Source organism: Centrocercus urophasianus, unplaced genomic scaffold, assembly GCF_019232065.1.
Source record: "Centrocercus urophasianus isolate 14NV4802_14NV808 unplaced genomic scaffold, USGS_Curo_1.0 seq_26, whole genome shotgun sequence".
Taxonomy (NCBI): domain Eukaryota; kingdom Metazoa; phylum Chordata; class Aves; order Galliformes; family Phasianidae; genus Centrocercus; species Centrocercus urophasianus.
In genome coordinates this window covers 8,013,831-8,029,900 of record NW_024884822.1, presented here as the reverse complement: position 1 = coordinate 8,029,900, position 16,070 = coordinate 8,013,831, and the positions used below count along the sequence as shown (strand labels likewise).

At 64.7% G+C, this 16,070-nt stretch overlaps 2 protein-coding genes across 5 annotated transcripts in view; both read left to right on the top strand.

Annotated features, from left to right (window-relative positions):
- The window catches only part of PDLIM7 (PDZ and LIM domain 7), a 12,399-nt gene extending 7,748 nt beyond the window's left edge, over window positions 1-4,651 (top strand). For 2 of the 4 annotated variants that reach the window (XM_042826495.1, XM_042826496.1), the window contains 6 exons: window positions 2,014-2,072; window positions 2,211-2,445; window positions 2,530-2,710; window positions 2,886-3,006; window positions 3,427-3,542; window positions 3,754-4,651. In XM_042826495.1, the coding sequence (XP_042682429.1) occupies window positions 2,014-2,072; window positions 2,211-2,445; window positions 2,530-2,710; window positions 2,886-3,006; window positions 3,427-3,542; window positions 3,754-3,840 (799 nt within the window). In that variant the 3' untranslated portion in view covers window positions 3,841-4,651. Of the gene's footprint in view, window positions 1-562; window positions 602-710; window positions 1,125-2,013; window positions 2,073-2,210; window positions 2,446-2,529; window positions 2,711-2,885; window positions 3,007-3,426; window positions 3,543-3,753 lie in introns of all 4 variants that reach the window. The other 2 variants (XM_042826494.1, XM_042826493.1) reach the window with 2 other exon arrangements.
- A 1,910-nt stretch (window positions 4,652-6,561) lies between these two features.
- On the top strand, window positions 6,562-15,612 carry DBN1 (drebrin 1). Its single transcript, XM_042826417.1, has 15 exons — window positions 6,562-6,647; window positions 10,346-10,401; window positions 10,488-10,600; window positions 10,752-10,826; window positions 10,901-11,047; window positions 11,142-11,219; window positions 11,295-11,446; window positions 11,534-11,597; window positions 11,693-11,752; window positions 11,844-11,958; window positions 13,117-13,254; window positions 13,878-14,006; window positions 14,714-15,285; window positions 15,364-15,466; window positions 15,530-15,612. The coding sequence occupies exons 1-15, from the start codon at window positions 6,562-6,564 to the stop codon at window positions 15,598-15,600; spliced, it is 1,959 nt and encodes a 652-aa protein (XP_042682351.1). The 3' UTR covers window positions 15,601-15,612.
- The last annotated feature ends 458 nt before the right edge of the window (window positions 15,613-16,070 follow it).

Below are 16,070 nucleotides of genomic sequence, written 5' to 3'. Positions count from 1 at the left end.
GGAAGCCCAGGTAAGGAGCAGGCAGCTCCTCTCCTCTGCTGTCCTGTCGCCTCCTGCTCTCTGTCCCTCTCTGTCCTTTCTCTCTTTTGAGAGCTGAGGTGGTCAGAGAGCCTCAGCACCTGCGCTGAACTCACCTCTGCAATGGGCACCACTGGCACTGGGCCACAGCTGTGACCGTCTCGTTGTGAGGGTCCTGCACGTTGGTTCTGTCCCTGGCTGCTTTGCCCTGATGCTGGGCTGTCCCCAGTATGGGTGACCCTGGCAGGACCCTGGGCACTGCTAGCGGTAGGGAGGCTGCACTGCACTTCAGTGTCCTGACACAAAGAGTCAGTGGTGCCTGGTGGCATTGGCACAGCCTGGCTGTGGGCATCAGGAGATCCAGGACAGTGCCGACACCTCAGCATGAGGGGCAGCAGTGCTGGGGTGGGACTGCAGGGGAGCTGGGAGCTGGAGGAAGCAAATTTTGCTGGCATAACCGTGGGGCTGGGGACAAGCCGTGGGGAATGCTCCGTGCTGTGTGCCCATGATTTATCCTTGTGCCGCCGTTTTCTCTACACCGCAGAAGTCCCCACGTGTCGTACTGTGGTTCGGAGGAGCCGCGGTGAGTCTGTGGCGGAGGTCTGGGCATACGAAGCCCTCGGGCAGTTCTGCCATCGGGGCAGGGCCAGGGTCAGGTCAGTGCCAGCTGAGTGCCTGCCTGTCAATCGCAGGCAGCCCCCGCCCCACGTGGAGCCCCCCACAACCCCTGCGTGTGACCCGGGCAAGTTGCGTCTGTTTGAGGATGCTGAGGACTGGCAGCCCCGCACCGGCACCTCCCAGTCCCGCTCCTTCCGCAAACTGGCCCGGCTGACGGGCACTGATGGCCGTAAGTCCCTGCCGCTGCCTGGAGCTGCCTGCTGTTGTGGGTCGAGGTGGCACCGGGCCGTGATGTTCCTGTGCTGTTTGTGTGTTGGCCGTGTGTGTGTGTGGTGCCCGGGGTGCTGGTGTGGGGGAAGCAGGGAGGGCTGCCCGCTTCTCGTCCCTTCGTGCCGTGTGGGGCCGTGCTGCCGCCGACTGACCCTGTCTCCTCCTTTCTTCCCGCTGCATTCAGTGGAAGATGATGATGTATTTATTAAAAAGCCCAGGTAAGGGGGGTGCAAGCATAGATTCCTGGACTGTATATCCAGGCCTTTGGGCACTGCTGGCACTGCGCTGGGGTGGTTGAGCTGCACTGTGGTCTCTTGGGCAGCTGGGGTGAGGAGGAGTGTGCTGGCACTGGCAGACCCTGCTGGGGGTGTTGGGAGGTGCTGTGCATCTTTTAGAGATCAGTGGGTGAGCTCCTGACGCTCGAGGCCCTGCATGGAAGCAAGGAAGGACACAGGCTAGGGCTGTGGCACAGCTTTGCCTTTCCACCATCCCTCCTGCCTTCGTGCCGTGACCAGATCTGCCTGGTTTGCTCTGTTGCAGTTAAACACTTGTGTTTTTATAGCTAGCTCCTTCTTGTCCTTGCCCTCAAGAGGCACAAAGGCACTGGCTTTCCATCTGACACTGTCCTTGCTCCTCTGGGTGCTGCTTGCCCTGGCTTCTTATAAGTCCAGTGCTGGCAGGGTGCAGGGGGGGCACAGACTTTGCCCCCTGTTGTACCAACTCATCCCTGCTCTTCCTGGCTCTGCTGGAGCTGGCCCAGGGCTCCCCACACTACCAGATGCTGTGTGTGAGGTGGAGGTGTGCCTGGACACTGTCACACTGGAGCAAGTAGTGTTGTGTGTGATGCCCCAAGTCCTTGGCCAGCCCACAGCACCTCAGCATTAGGGCACAGTGGTCCTGTGCTCCCACCCTGCTGGGTGCCACAGACCTGGGGATGCTGTGGGGCTGAAGGCGCTTGGCTCGATGCCCAGCACCAAACTAGCTACTGGCTGGGCATGTGGACTTGGCCAGCTCCTGGCTGCAGAGTGGGGGTCCTGCCTGCATGCACAAGCCAGCCTGCGTCCTGGGGGTGAGTGTGGCCAACAGGATTAACTGGTTGTTTTGCAGCCAGGTCTCCGTACCGGACCCGTCCCCGGGAGCAGCAATGAAGACAGAACCAGGATTGGGTAAGAAAAAATGTTTTCTCTGAGTTTGGGGCAAGGGGAGTGGGGATATGGGTAGGATTGGTTCTGGTGGATGCATCTTGCTTATCAATGAATACAAAGGGCTTGGGAACATCATTCAAGAAGCTTCTGTTTATGCAGCCTCCAGGACCCCTGCTGCCACCCCTGGCCCTACCAGCCGCCCACCCTGGGCTGTGGACCCCTCATTTGCTGAGCGCTACGCCCCAGACAAGACAAGCACAGTGCTGAGCAAGCACAGCCAGCCGGCCACGCCGACCCCCATGCAGAACCGCAGCTCCATCGTGCAGGCAGCTCAGCAGGCACCTGAGGGCCCCGGCCGCACCCCCCTCTGCTACAAGTGCAACAAGATCATCAGGTGAGCCCTGGCCTCTGCAGCCCTGCCACCATCCTGGGCACTGCCAGGCCCCGCTGTGGCTGATGTGGCTCTGTTCCACCACAGAGGACGCTACCTCGTGGCACTGGGACATTATTACCACCCCGAGGAGTTCACCTGCTGCCAATGCAGGAAGGTGCTGGATGAGGGTGGTTTCTTCGAGGAAAAGGGCTCCATCTTCTGCCCCAAGTGCTACGACACGCGCTATGCGCCCAGCTGTGCTAAGTGCAAGAAGAAGATCACTGGGGTGAGTGTCCCTCAGCCTGCCCTGCACCTCCCATCCCTGCGCCCTGCTTACCCGTGCATCCCCAGCTCTGTCCCTTCTCGTCCTGCCGCAGGGATCTCCTGTTCCTTTCAGCCTTCTGTGGGGGTTCCCTGTGGTGTGGGGTGCTCCCTCCTGGCTGATTGCAGTTCTCTTCCAGGAGGTCATGCATGCGCTGAAGATGACCTGGCACGTGCAGTGCTTCACCTGCGCAGCCTGCAAAACTCCCATCCGCAACCGTGCCTTCTACATGGAGGAGGGACAGCCCTACTGTGAGAGAGGTAGGACCAGGGGAGGACCCACGTCACCCCACGCAGCCCCGGGGTACTGCGCACCGGTAGGACCGAGGATTGAATTGCTGTGGAGCTCTCCCCAGGATTCAGGGAAGGAAGGGGACCCCCGTGAACCTTCCATTCCTCTCCTCCCTGGTGCTGGATGGTGCCATTGCTGGCGTGTTGCCATGGTGATGATGGATGATTTACATCAAATATGAATGCTGCATCCTGGCTGGGGAGATTCACTTCTTCTCTGTGGCCCAGTGGTGGCAAGGTCCACCTTTCCCCATGTGCCCAGTGCTTTCATGTGCTTCAAATCCTGGAAGCAAGTTGTCCCGGGGGTGTGCTGCAGCCCTGCTGCACAGGAATGAGGGGTTGCAGTCTTGGAGGAACCACTGACCTATAGTGCTCTGCCTGTGCTCACAGACTATGAGAAGATGTTTGGCACCAAGTGTCGTGGCTGTGACTTCAAGATTGATGCTGGGGACCGGTTCCTGGAGGCGCTGGGCTTCAGCTGGCATGACACTTGCTTCGTCTGCGCGGTGAGCCATGTGCCTACCTGCTTCCCCCTGCTGTGAGCTGTGTCTCACATGGGGTGCATGCTGCCGTCAGGTTTTCCCCACCTGGCTCTGTCCTGGTGGCTCAGCCTGTTGCTCCCTGACATCTGTTCTGGGCTGATGGCTAGGGCTCAGCATGGGAGGGGATGTTGGAGGCTGGCTCAGCCCTCCTGACTGCCTGTGCTCTCCTCCCCAGATCTGCCAGACCAATCTGGAAGGGAAGACATTCTACTCCAAGAAGGACAAGCCGCTGTGCAAGAGCCATGCTTTCTCCCACGTGTGAGGGGCAAGAGTTCAGCTGTGCCCATGCATGCCCCTGTTCCTGCATGCTCCTTTCCCACCCCTTCCCCTGACCCAGGGAGCCAGGCTGAGACTTCACCCCTTCCCCTTGCTCCTGACTCTTTCCTGGCAACTCCTGGCCGGGCCCTGGCAGAATCAGCACTGGCCCCTTCCATCTGGCTGGCTTCTTTTGTGCCCCCCTAGCTGACACAGGAGCCTGGGGAAGGGGATGCCACATAGGTCTCCTGCCCTGATGCTGCACAGCACAATGCTTGTGCTGAGGCTGTGGCTGGGGAGGGTCTGGTTGCAGCAGAGCTGCTCCTTTGCTTTGATGGGGCCCAGCTGCCTTGGCACTCAGCACCAGGGCAGGGATGCTCCTAGCCCCCAGCCCCTGCCAAACTCTTCCCTCACCTCCCCAGCTTCATACTCAGCGCATGGGACTTGAGCACTGGCTCTTCTCCCCCTGCCCACAGTGACCCCACAGCTCAGCAGACTGCTGCCGTGGTTTCCTACCCAGCCTCACATAGCTGCACGCCATGGGGCTGGGAGGGCCGTGGGGCTGTCTAGTGGCAGCATCACCGTGCCATGGAGCAGGACTGTGTGCCATGCCTGCCCTGGCTGTGGGCTGGGAGTGCACACCAACCTCTGGCTAATGGGTTCCCATCAGGCTTGAAAACTGCTTCCTACCAAAGAGCGTGTGCCACCGCTATCCCAGCACTGTAAATGCCTCTCCCAAACCCCCACCCTCCGGTTGGGCTGCATTTGATGTAGCCACGGTGCTTTTAGTGCCTTGAATAAACACTTTTTTGCGAGTGCCCACTGTTTGGGGACTGTGGTTTTGCCTGAGCGTGGTGTGGTGGGGCCAGGAAGGTCACACGTGGCCCTCACCCTGCTCCTGCCTGGAGCTCTGCCCTGTGGCCTGACTCAGCTCCACCGAGCTGCTAGAGAAAGCTTTGTTTCCTGGGGTTTCTCCTCCTTTGGCCCCTGGCAGAACCCGTGCCCCTGGGTTGCCCTTGCCTAGTTTCAGCAAGCAGAGAGCAGGGAGGCAGTAATTAATCCAGACGGCAGAGCAACAACAGCGCTGAGCAGGAGATGGTGCTGAGCTGCCACCCCACAAGGGCATCCCCACTTACCCAGCGTTGTCCCTGTGTCCCTGCCGTGCCTCAGCGCCCATGCAGGGGTCGAGTCACCAGCACGAGCAGCTCGAGCACAGCGGTTCTGGCCGTGCTTCGGCGTAGCGCAGCCAACCGTCCGCCCGTTAGCACAGCTGCTGTCCCGAAGGACGGGCGCGAGGAACCGCCGCCCTGGATCGGGCTCCGGAGCAGTGCATGTGGGGACGGCCGCTTCCAGCGCTCCGATCTGACAGCCGTAGCGGTCAGTAATAAAGTGATGAGCAACGGTAAGGAAAATCGCCTCGCTCATCCGTTGGAACGTTCTGCTGGGGGCAGGAGCCGGAACCCGAGCTCGCCCTTCTGCAGGTGGCGAATCCCCCCCGCACCCGGCGGCGCTTCTGCCCTTCCGCCACCCCGCCGCCTCCCGCTCCCTCCTGACGGCCCCCGCCCTCACCGCGCACAGGAAGGAGGGTCGCGGGTGGGCTGCGGAGGTGGAGCCCGGGGAGGGGCCGCGCCGCTCCGCTCCGAGAACAAAGCCCCGCGGCTCCGCGGCTCCCCGCGCCGCCCCCACCCCCACCCCGAGGCAGCCGAGCCGCTCGCGGGGCGGCCCCGGCCGGCAGCTGCTCGACAGCTGCTGCCCAGCTCCCGCAGCCTCGCAGGGCGGCTCCGGCTCGGGAAGTGCTGCGAGCAGGGCGTGGGCAGGGAGCAGCTCTGCGTCCCGCTGCGCTGAGGGGCGCGGGCTGCGCCCACGGGCACGGTGCCCTGACCTGCAGGGACCCCGTAGTTCCCTGCTCGGGCTTCTGCGAGCACGGCCCCTGCCTGGGATGGGGACGTGGGACGGGCAGCGTGAGGCCGTGTCTGTCCCTCGCAGGAGGACGCTGACCCATGTGGGAGCAAATGGGGACCGCTACACCCCGGAACCACAGACGGGGTCAGCTTGGAAGGAACTTTGTGGGTTCACGCAGAGGCACAGCTTGGGGGAGATGATGTCCGTGTCGAGGGCTGGATGGGCCCAGGGTGGGTTGGAAACAGAGGGATACATTTGACAGCAGCTGGAATGAGAAGGGATGGAGGGGTGCCCTTCATCCTATTGGCAACCCCACAAAGGCTGGGCCCGGAGAAGCGAGGGCACAACGGCGCTCACGGGGCAGAGATGGCAGAGTGGGGTCTTCGGAGGTGAAAGCTCCGGGGCTGTGGGCGCCCGGGCTGCGGGAAGTTGAGGCCACGGGGATCCCGGAGCAGACCGGGACCGAGGGCGCATCCGCGGAATTCGGGGTGCTCAGAGGGAGCGCAGCCGGAATTTGGGGCCATAGGTGCAGAGCAGCTCCTCTGGTCGAGCTTAGCACCCCGTTCCGGGAGCTCTGCCCCGCGGCGGGTGCTGGTGGGGGTGCCCCAGGGGTCGCCCCGGGGGAGCAGCGGGGGCCGGGACGGGGGCGGGGGCCGGGGCGGGGGCCGGGGCGGAGGGGGGGCCGCCGTTCGCGGCGCTAGGACCGGGCGCGGCGGCGGGCGGAGCCTCCCCGCCGCTCGCCCCTCCGCCCGGCCGCTGCGGCAGTGTCTCGGAGGCGGGCAGGCGGCCGGTCCCTCCGGTCCCCCGGCAGCATCCCGGCCCCGCCATGGCTGGCGTCGGCTTCGCGGCGCACCGCCTGGAGCTGCTCGCCTCCTACCAGGACGTGATCGGCGAGGACAGCCCCACCGACTGGTGAGCGCGCCCGCCGCCGCCGCCGCCCCTTTGTCCCCGCCGCCCGGGGCCCTTTGTGCGCGGAGCCGCCCGGTGCACCGAGCGCGCCGCCGCCGCCACTACCGGGACCGCGCCCCGCGCTGCGCCCCCCGCGCCGCCCTGCCGCCCCCCGCCACCTGCGCCGGGCCCGGAGCCCCGGTACACAAAGGCGGGCGGGGCCGGCGGGACGGCGGAGGGGGTGTGCCCGGCCCGCCGCCCCCGGTGCCCGCACCTGCCCGCCGCATCGCACCGCACCGGGCCGGGGCGCGGCCCCGCTTTGTCTGCGCCGGGCGGCACGTGGGGGCACAGGGGGCCCCGCTCCGAACCCCCAATCTCCCTCCTCCCGGCGGCACCGCGCGTGGGGAGCGGCGGGTGGGAAGGGCCTGGGGGACTTTCGGTGCTGGGCCCGGTACTGGGATGTGGCGGAGTTTTGCCATTGTCTGGAACCGCTGGTGGGTTGGGGGGGGACGGGGAGCCCTTCGGCTGGTCCCGGCAGAGCCAGGCCTGCAGCTGTGAGGGAACAGGGGCCCCACTGCTCCCGGTTCCCACAGCCCCGAGGGGAGCTCTGGGTGCCTGGTCCCCGGGAGGGCCGTGTGGGGTGCCCTGGGGCTGGGATGCGGTGGGCAGGGGCAGGGGATGGGGGCACCCTGGGGTGTTCCACCTGCAGCCCGATCCCTCTGGCAGCCTGTGCTGGGAGCCCGGTGGTTCCAGGCTACAATGCAGCTTTGCTACGGGAGCAAATCCCACCACTGCCCCACTGCTGCCACCTCCCAGCACCCAGCTGCCTTCCAGGACCCCCTGTCCTTGTCCCTTGGGTGCTCGCGTGGGGGTGCTGTGGGCAACACAGAAGCTGGTATTGGTGTGTGCCATGCGTGCTGAGCTCCTGCCAGGCTGCGTGCGCTCTCCTGTTGGGTGTCCACTGGCGTGGGCCTGAGCATTGCCCCCTCCCCACCAGTCCCACTTTCCAGGTCCCCACAGCCCTGGTTGCGGCACAGTGGCTGAGTGCGGTGCATGTCGGTGGCCAGGAGGCAGCTGTCAGCCCAGGGTACCTCTGGCTTCCCAGCATCCGCTGCAAAGCTCCCTGCCGGAGCTGCTGAGAGCAGCAGAATTGGTTCCTGGGGAAGGCAAGCGCTGGGAGCAGGCCACCCCTCTTCCAGCACTGAACCCCATAGCTCCTTTGTTATGGCTGCGCCCCATGCTCCCCATCTCCTCCAGTCCACCATCACCAGTGGTGCTCGGTGCCAGCAGCAGCAGCATCCCCACTGCAGGGCCTAGTGTCCACCCTCAGTGAGGGATGGGGAGCGGTGCAGGGGGACCACATGCCCATCGTGGCTGGTGGGACTGTCCCCAAATGTTGGCACTGGCCAGGGTGAGCTGGGGCTGTGAGGACACTGTGCTGGAGTGCAGTTCTAGGCTGGCTCGGGGGATGCCGGGATCCCCGTGGCCAGGGGATGTTTAGTCTGGGATTTCCCCCGCCCCAGCCCAGTCCTGGAGGGTCCGAGGCTCCCCTCCCCCTCCCAGCCTCGCGGAGGCTGCTGGGGCCCATTACTCGATAGGAAAGGAATTTGGTGCTGCTTTCTGAGCACGCTGACTCCCTGGAGCTCGCAGCCACATTGGAAACACATGTGCCTGGGTTGGGGCAGGCAGAACAGGGCACCCCCCGTTTCTGACCCCACATGGGGGGCAGGCAGCTGCAGGAGAACCGCTGTGGTCTGGCACAGAGCGATAGGGGCTGCAGAAGGGCAGTGGGCTCTGCCCCCTTGGCAGTGATGGGGAGATTCCAGTCACGAGCATCCCTGCTCCCTGCCTGTCCCTACATCACCCGTGGGTGATCTCACGGCTCAGGTGCTGGGGAAGCTGCATGGGAGGATGGAAGCATGGGAGGAGGTGGTCCATGGGGTCGTGGTGCTGTTGGTCCCTGCTCACGGTGATGCTCTGGGCTCTGCGCGGGGCTGGGGACACTGGAACTGTCCCTTCTGATGCAGGAACAGGGGCTGTTCGAGGGCAGTGCCCACAGTGCTGAGCCACAGGAGAACCTCTGGGTGCCAGCAGCAGCGTTGTGCTCGGGGTTTCTGCCCTGCGTGGGAGAGGCTGGGGGTGGGCGGCAGGCAGCGGGTGCCCTGGCTGCTCTGCCTTGGCTGTGCCCTACTTTTGCATCCTGTTCCCTCTGCCTTATGAACCCCCCGGTCCCGCCTGCAGCTCCCCACATTGCAGCCCTGTCCCTGGGGGAACAGAGCAGGGCCAGGGCTGGAGCTGCCACCTTTTTCAGCGCTGTGAAGCCGCCCGGCTGCCTCCAGCCTGGGAGCCGCGCTGGCTCAGGCGGCCGATTAGCGGGATTTGGATGTGCGGATTAAAGTCAATCTTGTTGGTGCAATTATCTGTGGCTCACTGCAAGAGCAGGGCTGGGAGGAGATCAGGGGCTATGGGTGCTGCAGGGTGGAGGGAGCCTTGTTTCGTCCTCTTTGTTAGGCAAGGCCCTAAATTTCCATTATTTCTCAGCTGGAAGGAGGCAGACAAGGCCCAGGATGGAGCTGCGTGGCTCTGGTGTGGGGCTCTGCCCATGGGGGGCACCCGCTTCCCATTCCTGCTCCCATCCCTGCTTTCCCTCACCACTTCCCCTTCCCATCCCCATTCCCCATCCTCTTCCTGGAAGCCACCAACTCGTGGGCTCCTCCTTCCCCAGCACCGCAGGGATTTTGGCTCTCCATTGCTGCTGATCGGCAGAGCTGCCCGCCCACTCTGCGAAAGGATTATGGGGGGGGGAAGGAAGGCGGGGAGTCCAGCACGGTTGGCCCCTGCCCCCTGGGCACAGTGCGTGACGGTGGTGGGTTTGGGTGCCCGCCAGGTCACCGCTGCCTGCCTGCCTCCCCCGCTCCCCCCCACTAATCACCTCGTCATCAGGGCGAGCTGCATCCCAGCTGGGATGGGGGGTTGCCATAGTGACGGAGGATGCTGGTTGCCTAGCAACAGCCATCCCCTCGCCCACCCGCCCTGGACCAATTCAGGGCACAGCGTTCTCCCCCCACGTTGCCGCCTACCCACACTTGGGGACGTGCACGGGGTCTTGTGGAGCCCCAGGTGGGCTCAATGGGGCACAGCGGGGGTGCGAGGGGGTTTTCCCAGCTGCGGGGAATGGTTTCCAAGGAACAGTCTCCATGACGGCCCCAGCACACCCCGGCGGCACATTGATTTGCTGCCGCTGGAGCTCTGGCGTCCTCCCCCGGCCTGGTGCCTGGCGGGCCGGTGGCTCACGCAGCCGGGAACGTGAGCAGCCCCATGCAGGCGCGGGGCTGTCCCTATAGCCAGCTGACCCCATGGGATTGCGGGACAGGGATGGGTGCGTGGGCAGCTGGGAGCACTGCGTCATGCGGGATGAGTGCGGCAGCACCCAGCTGGTCCTTGTGCCCAAGTTACCCCTCTGTCCCTGTCCTTGGGAGCTCACTCCATAACTGTGAGCTGTGGGGTGGAGAGGAGTGCCCTGCCCCACGTTCTGTGTGCAGGAGAAGTGCCCTGCGCTGTGGAGTCTGTGCTGGACTCTTTGTGTGATGGTGGATTAAGGGACCTTTGGCACTGCCACTAGTCCCCAAACCCTGCCCTGGTCTCAGTGTCAGCAGCAGAAGGGAAGGTGGGGAGGCTGCCTCGTGTTGTGCAGAGCCATTCTCACCCCCTGCACCCCCCAGGGCCCTCTACACGTACGAGGATGGCTCCGATGACCTGAAGCTGGCAGCATCAGGAGGTAAGGCCTTGTCACACAGCCCCCAAATCGGCCAGGGCTCCTGGTACAGGGCTGCCGTGTGCTGAGAGTGCTGTGCACTGTACCAGGAGGGGGTCTGCTGGAGCTCTCTGGGCACTTTGAGATCCAGAAGGTGATGTACGGCTTCTGCAGCGTCAAGGAACCCCAGGCTGTGCTCCCCAAATATGTCCTCGTCAATTGGGTGAGTTGGGCAGCGTGGGGACACCTCCTGCTGAACCCGGGGTCCTGTGCCGGGGCCATTGGCACGAAAGAGTGGCCACGGGGGGTGCAGGTTGCCAGCGAGGTGGTGGGGGCACACATCCCCTGGCTCAGCATCCCCCTGGCTGATGTAGGTGGGTGAGGATGTGCCTGACGCCCGCAAGTGTGCCTGTGCCAGCCACGTGGCCAAGATCGCAGAGTTCTTCCAGGTGGGTAATGCCAGGGATGGGGACTGGGCCTGCTGGGAGGGATCTCTGATGGGTTTTGCCCCCGTCCCTCCCAGGGTGTAGATGTTATCGTCAATGCCAGCAGTGTGGAAGACATTGACCCGGGGGCCATCGGGCAGCGGCTCTCCAACGGGCTGGCGCGTGTCTCCAGCCCTGTGCTGCACCGCCTGCGGCTGCGCGAGGACGAGAATGCCGAGCCCGTGGTAATGTCCCCATGGCCACGTCCCTATGGCCAGGGTGTCCCCCGTGTTGATCCCAGCCCTGTCCCTGCCACCCTCTGACTCTGCTCCGACTCAGGGCACGACCTACCAGAAAACCGACGCCACCGTGGAGATGAAACGGCTCAACAGGGAGCAGTTCTGGGAACAAGCCAAGGTGGGACAGCGAGATGGGTAGAGGGCACGGGGTGTCCCCGGAATAGGCTGATGACCCCACGTCCCATCCCTGCAGAAAGAGGAGGAGTTGCGCAAGGAGGAGGAGAGGAAAAAGGCGCTGGATGCGCGGCTGCGGTTTGAGCAGGAGCGCATGGAGCAGGAGAGGCTGGAGCAGGAGGAGCGCGAGAGGCGCTACCGGGAGCGCGAGGAGCAGATCGAGGAGCACAGGCATGGGGCGAGCTGGGGGTGTGGGGTGTCAGGGGTGCTGGGGGATGGGGGGAGCCACGCTCAGCTCTGCTCCTGGCCCCATCTCAGGAGGAAGCAGCAGAGCATGGAGGCGGAGGAGGCCCGGCAGCGTCTGAAGGAGCAGTCCATCTTTGTAAGTGCCATGTGGAGCTGGGAACCGGGTGGTGCTGCTGGGGGTGGTGGTGTCAGGGGTGATGGTGCTGGGGTGATGGTGTCGTATCTTTGCAGGGGGAGCAGCAAGAGGAGGATGACAGGCAGCAGCTCCGGAAATCAGAGTCAGAGGTGGAGGTGAGCTCAGAACCCAGAGCTGTTTGGGACCCTGTGTGGGACAGCTGCCTACTGCCCAGACGGAGGGTCCCAGCCTTGCTCCCCCCTGCAGGAGGCCGCTGCCATCATTGCCCAGCGACCCGACAACCCTCGGGAGTTCTTCAAGCAGCAGGAGCGGGTGGCATCGGGCAGCAGCGACGCCATCTCACCAGGCAGCCATAGGACAGGTGAGGAACTGAGGGGCACAGAACACGAGTTCAGTGCCACTGGGGCACTCACACCCCATCCACGGAGGGGTGGGTGTCCTCTGCTGCCACTTGCTGTGGCTCTGGGTACTGGGAGGACTGCGGTAATTCTGCTTGGCACCACCACTGCCAGAAATCCTTGGTTGGCCTGTGCCTGCTGCCACTGGGATAGGGCTGTAGCTGCAAAGAGAAGGTCCTGCAATGGGGGAGCTCAAACTGCTCATGGTTGGGTGCCCTCTGCACCTCCTGGCAGCGTGGTCCAGCTGTGGTGGCATCTTGGGGACTGGGTGCTGGCTTGGGAAGGAAGCTTTGACAGCTGAAAAGGGCAGAGGTGGGGCTGGGGCTGTGTGACTGCAGTGGGGCTGATGTGGGGCACCTGGTGTGCCCCTGGCTGGATGCATGTGGCACATTGTGTACACACAGTGTAGGTGCCCAAGGGTCCCTGGTGCCAGGGCGATTGTACGCAGTGGGCAGGATGCCCATTCTGAGTCTGCAGTACCTGCTGGCCCTGGCAGCAGGACCCTCTGTAGAGTTCTGGCTGTAGGATGGAGTGGCTGTTGAGGGGTGCTGGGCTGCCCCACAGTGTAGGGTGCAGCCCGGGGGATCTGCTTGCAGCTCTGGGGCCTGGCTGTTCTGGTGGGTGCCTCTGCCGTGGGGACACGCTGTGGGGCTGTGCTGTGGATCACGCTGTGGGCTGTGCTGGGGGCTGTGCTGGGGTGGAGCTGTGCTGTGTGTTCCTGCTGTGGGGCTGTGCTGTGGGGTCGTGCCTTGGAGCAACACTGTGGGGCTGTGCCTTGGGGCAGCACTGTGTGTTTTGCTGTGGGTTGTGTTGTGGGTTCCTGCTGTAGGGTTGCGCTGTGCCTGAGCAGACAGATGGCCCCGAGGCTGTGTCTTGGTCCCTTTGCCCACCCGGCCTTGGTGCTGCTTCCGTCCCGCCGTCCTTCTGTCCCGCCGTCCTTCTGTCCCGCCGTCCTGCTGTTCTGCCGTCCTGCTGTCAGTGCTGTCAGTGCTGCTTCCCTGCCGTCCTCCCCCATCCCGGTGCCTCGTTGTCCCGGCCCCGCCATGGCCACTCTGAGCAGGGACTGACCCATCTCTTTGCTCTCTCTCTCTCCGTCCGTCTGTCTGTCTTTCTCTCGGCAGGTCGTCTGCACTGTCCTTTCATAAAGACAGCTGACAGTGGGCCACCTTCTTCTTCCTCCTCCTCCTCCTCCCCCCCGCGGACCCCCTTCCCCTATATCACCTGCCACCGCACCCCAAATCTCTCCTCTTTCTTCCCATGTAGGTAGCTGGGAGCCCCCGGGCATGCAGCCTCTTGGCCCTGCACCCCTCCCCAGCCCTGCTGCTTGCAGGACGGGGGTGCAAAGACAGAGCTGTGGAATCAACAGCCAAGCACAGGGGACCAAGGGGCACTTCCTGTGCCCCGCAATGCACCGGGAGTCAAATGGGGACCGGCAGAGCCGTGCCCAGGAATGTGATGCTGTGCCTGTGGGGCAGTGAAGGATGGATGAGGTTGTGTCCAGGACCCTGTGGAACTGTGCCTATGGGGCAGAAGGGGGCACATGGTGCTGTGCCCCTTCAGCCAGAGAAAGGGGGCACCGTGTGATGCAGAGAGCAGAGGTTGTGCCAGGGCTCAGTGGGGCAGTGTATGGGCAGCGCGTGCCACAGCAGGGGATTGCAGCTTGTGGGTTTGCCCAGAGGGGCACAGGGCTTGCTTGCTGCACCAGGCCTCCCTCCTGTTCAAGGCAGGGACTCAAGTTGGGGGTGGGTACATGGCGATGTGCGTCTCACAGCTTTTGGCCAGACTGGTGTGGGGCACTGCTGGGGCACTGCTGCCTCCCCGTTCAGGTGTTCACCCCCCAGTGCAAGCAATTCCCCCCAAGCCGTGTCTCCGTTGTCTGCAGGCAGCCAGTCCGACTACCGAAAGGTTTCGGCAGCAGGCTGCAGCCCCTGCGAGTCCAGCCCGGCCTCCACGCCGCTGGGCGAGCAGCGCGCCCGCGCCCCGGCTGAAGAGACGCCGGCAACGCCCAAAGGTGGGCGAGGGGCTGGCGCTGCCTGCTGCATCCTCCCTCATCAACCTGCATCCCCTGCTGCTGCATCCCAGGGTCCCCTTTGCACCTCTCAGTGCATCCTCGCCGTATCGCCCGGTGCATCTCATGCGTCTCTGTTTGCGTTCCCGCCGTCTGTGCTGCATCTGCGCCGCATCCGCTGCTCCCTGCTGCTGCATCCCCACCACCACTGGTGCATTCCCCTCATATATCTGCTGCATTCCTGAATGCGCCCCTGCTGTCTCTGGTGCAGCCCATGGTGCATTCCCCATTGTCAGTGCCATGTCACACTGGTACATCCCCACCATGGCTGCCACGTTCCCAGTGCTTCTCTACTGGATGTGCCTCATTCCCCAGTGCACCCTTCTCTACATCCCCACTGCATCCTAGGGAATGCACCTGCCCTGCCGCACCTTCTGTTGCAATCTTTGTTTCCTTTGGGTCCCCCCATGCATCCCCGCTTTCACTCTGCACTTCCCATGGCACTCCCATCCCTTTGCCTCCCAGCTCCCAGCCCTCTCCTCTGCCTCCCCAGCGCTCCTTTCACCCCGGCCGCGTCCTTCTGCCTCTTCAGAGAACGCCATCGCTGCCCACCCACCCCACCCGCCCTTCACCATCTCCCAGCCCAAAACTCCCCCCATCCTCAGCCATCCTCAGGGTGGGCTCTGACCGCTGTCCCCCCACCCTTGCAGACTCCCCCAGCCCCAGCGCCCAGGTGGCAGAGCCGGCGGTGACCGAGCAGCACTGGCCCTTCCCCGGGCCTGAGGACAAAGCCGCAGAGCCACCGGGGGCCGAGCCCGACCCCGAGCCCAGGCCGGCGTGGACAGCGGGGGCTGACGTGCTGGGGGACCTGGTGGCCCTGGAACCCTCCGAGCCGTCCCCAGCGCCCACCGTGCCCGACCCCCAGCCCGTGGGGACACCCGGCACGGCCGAGTCCCTCCTCGAGCTGTGGCAGAGCGACGGTGCGGCCCCCGCCGCCTCCGGCACCTGGCCCCCGCCCGACACCCCTGCGGGACCACCGGCCCCCCCCGAGGAGGGCACGCTGCTGGGCCTGGACGAGCTGCCCGAGCCCCCCGCCACGTTCTGTGACGCGGAGCAGCACGAGGAGGTGGAAGAAGAAGAGGAGGAGGAGGAGGCCACGGCAGGTGGGCCGCATCCCACAGGGCTGGGCTACCAGGAGGGCTACCAGGAAGGCCACGAGGTGCCCCCCATCACCAACGGGGAGATGGGCCCCAAGGACGGCACGGCGGGGCGCGGCGAGCAGGTGAGGGCCGTGGGGTCACAGCACAGGGCTGGGGTGTGGGCACGGGGCCTGCAAATGGCGGCACCCCAAATCCCGCAGGCCAGCGAGGGCTACTTCAGCCAGTCCCAGGAGGAGGAGGCCCCACCGCCCGAGGAGCCGTCGGCCAAAGCCCCGCAGCCCATCTTCTACAACAAGCCGCCAGGTGAGTGCGCAGGGCAGGAATGGGGGGGGCTGTGCGGGGTGCCTGCTAACCCCATCCCCGCAGAGATTGACATCACGTGCTGGGACACGGACCCGCTGCCCGAGGAGGAGGAGAGCTTCGGGGGCGGCCTGTAGGCCCAGCGCAGCCTGGAGGCCCCGCCGGCGCGGGGTGCGAGCGGCCGTGGCCGGGGACCCCTCCGTGCTGGGGCCCCGCAGGATGGGAGCCGGGGGGGCCGCCCCGCAGCACCCCGGGGTGCCTTTTACAGCCCCTCCCGTCTCTTTCTCTTTTATAAGTTGTCAGTAGGAGACGTGTCAGCCCTCCCTCCCCCCCCTCCCCCCAACACTCCCCACCCCGTGAACCCCTCGTAGGCCCCTCCCCACCCCAGCCCCCCATCCTGGGGGGGGAAACACGAGACCCCCGTGGTGCCCGGCTGTGGGATGGGGGCCCCGCTCTCTTTTTTGCCCCCTCCCCTCCTCCCCAGTACTTTGCACGAGTTAAAAAAAAAGGAATAATAATAATAATAATAAATGAATATGGCAATAAAGTGACCCTACCGAGGCGAGGCTGCGGCCGGCGGTGCCCCCACCCCAAAGCACTGCGGGGA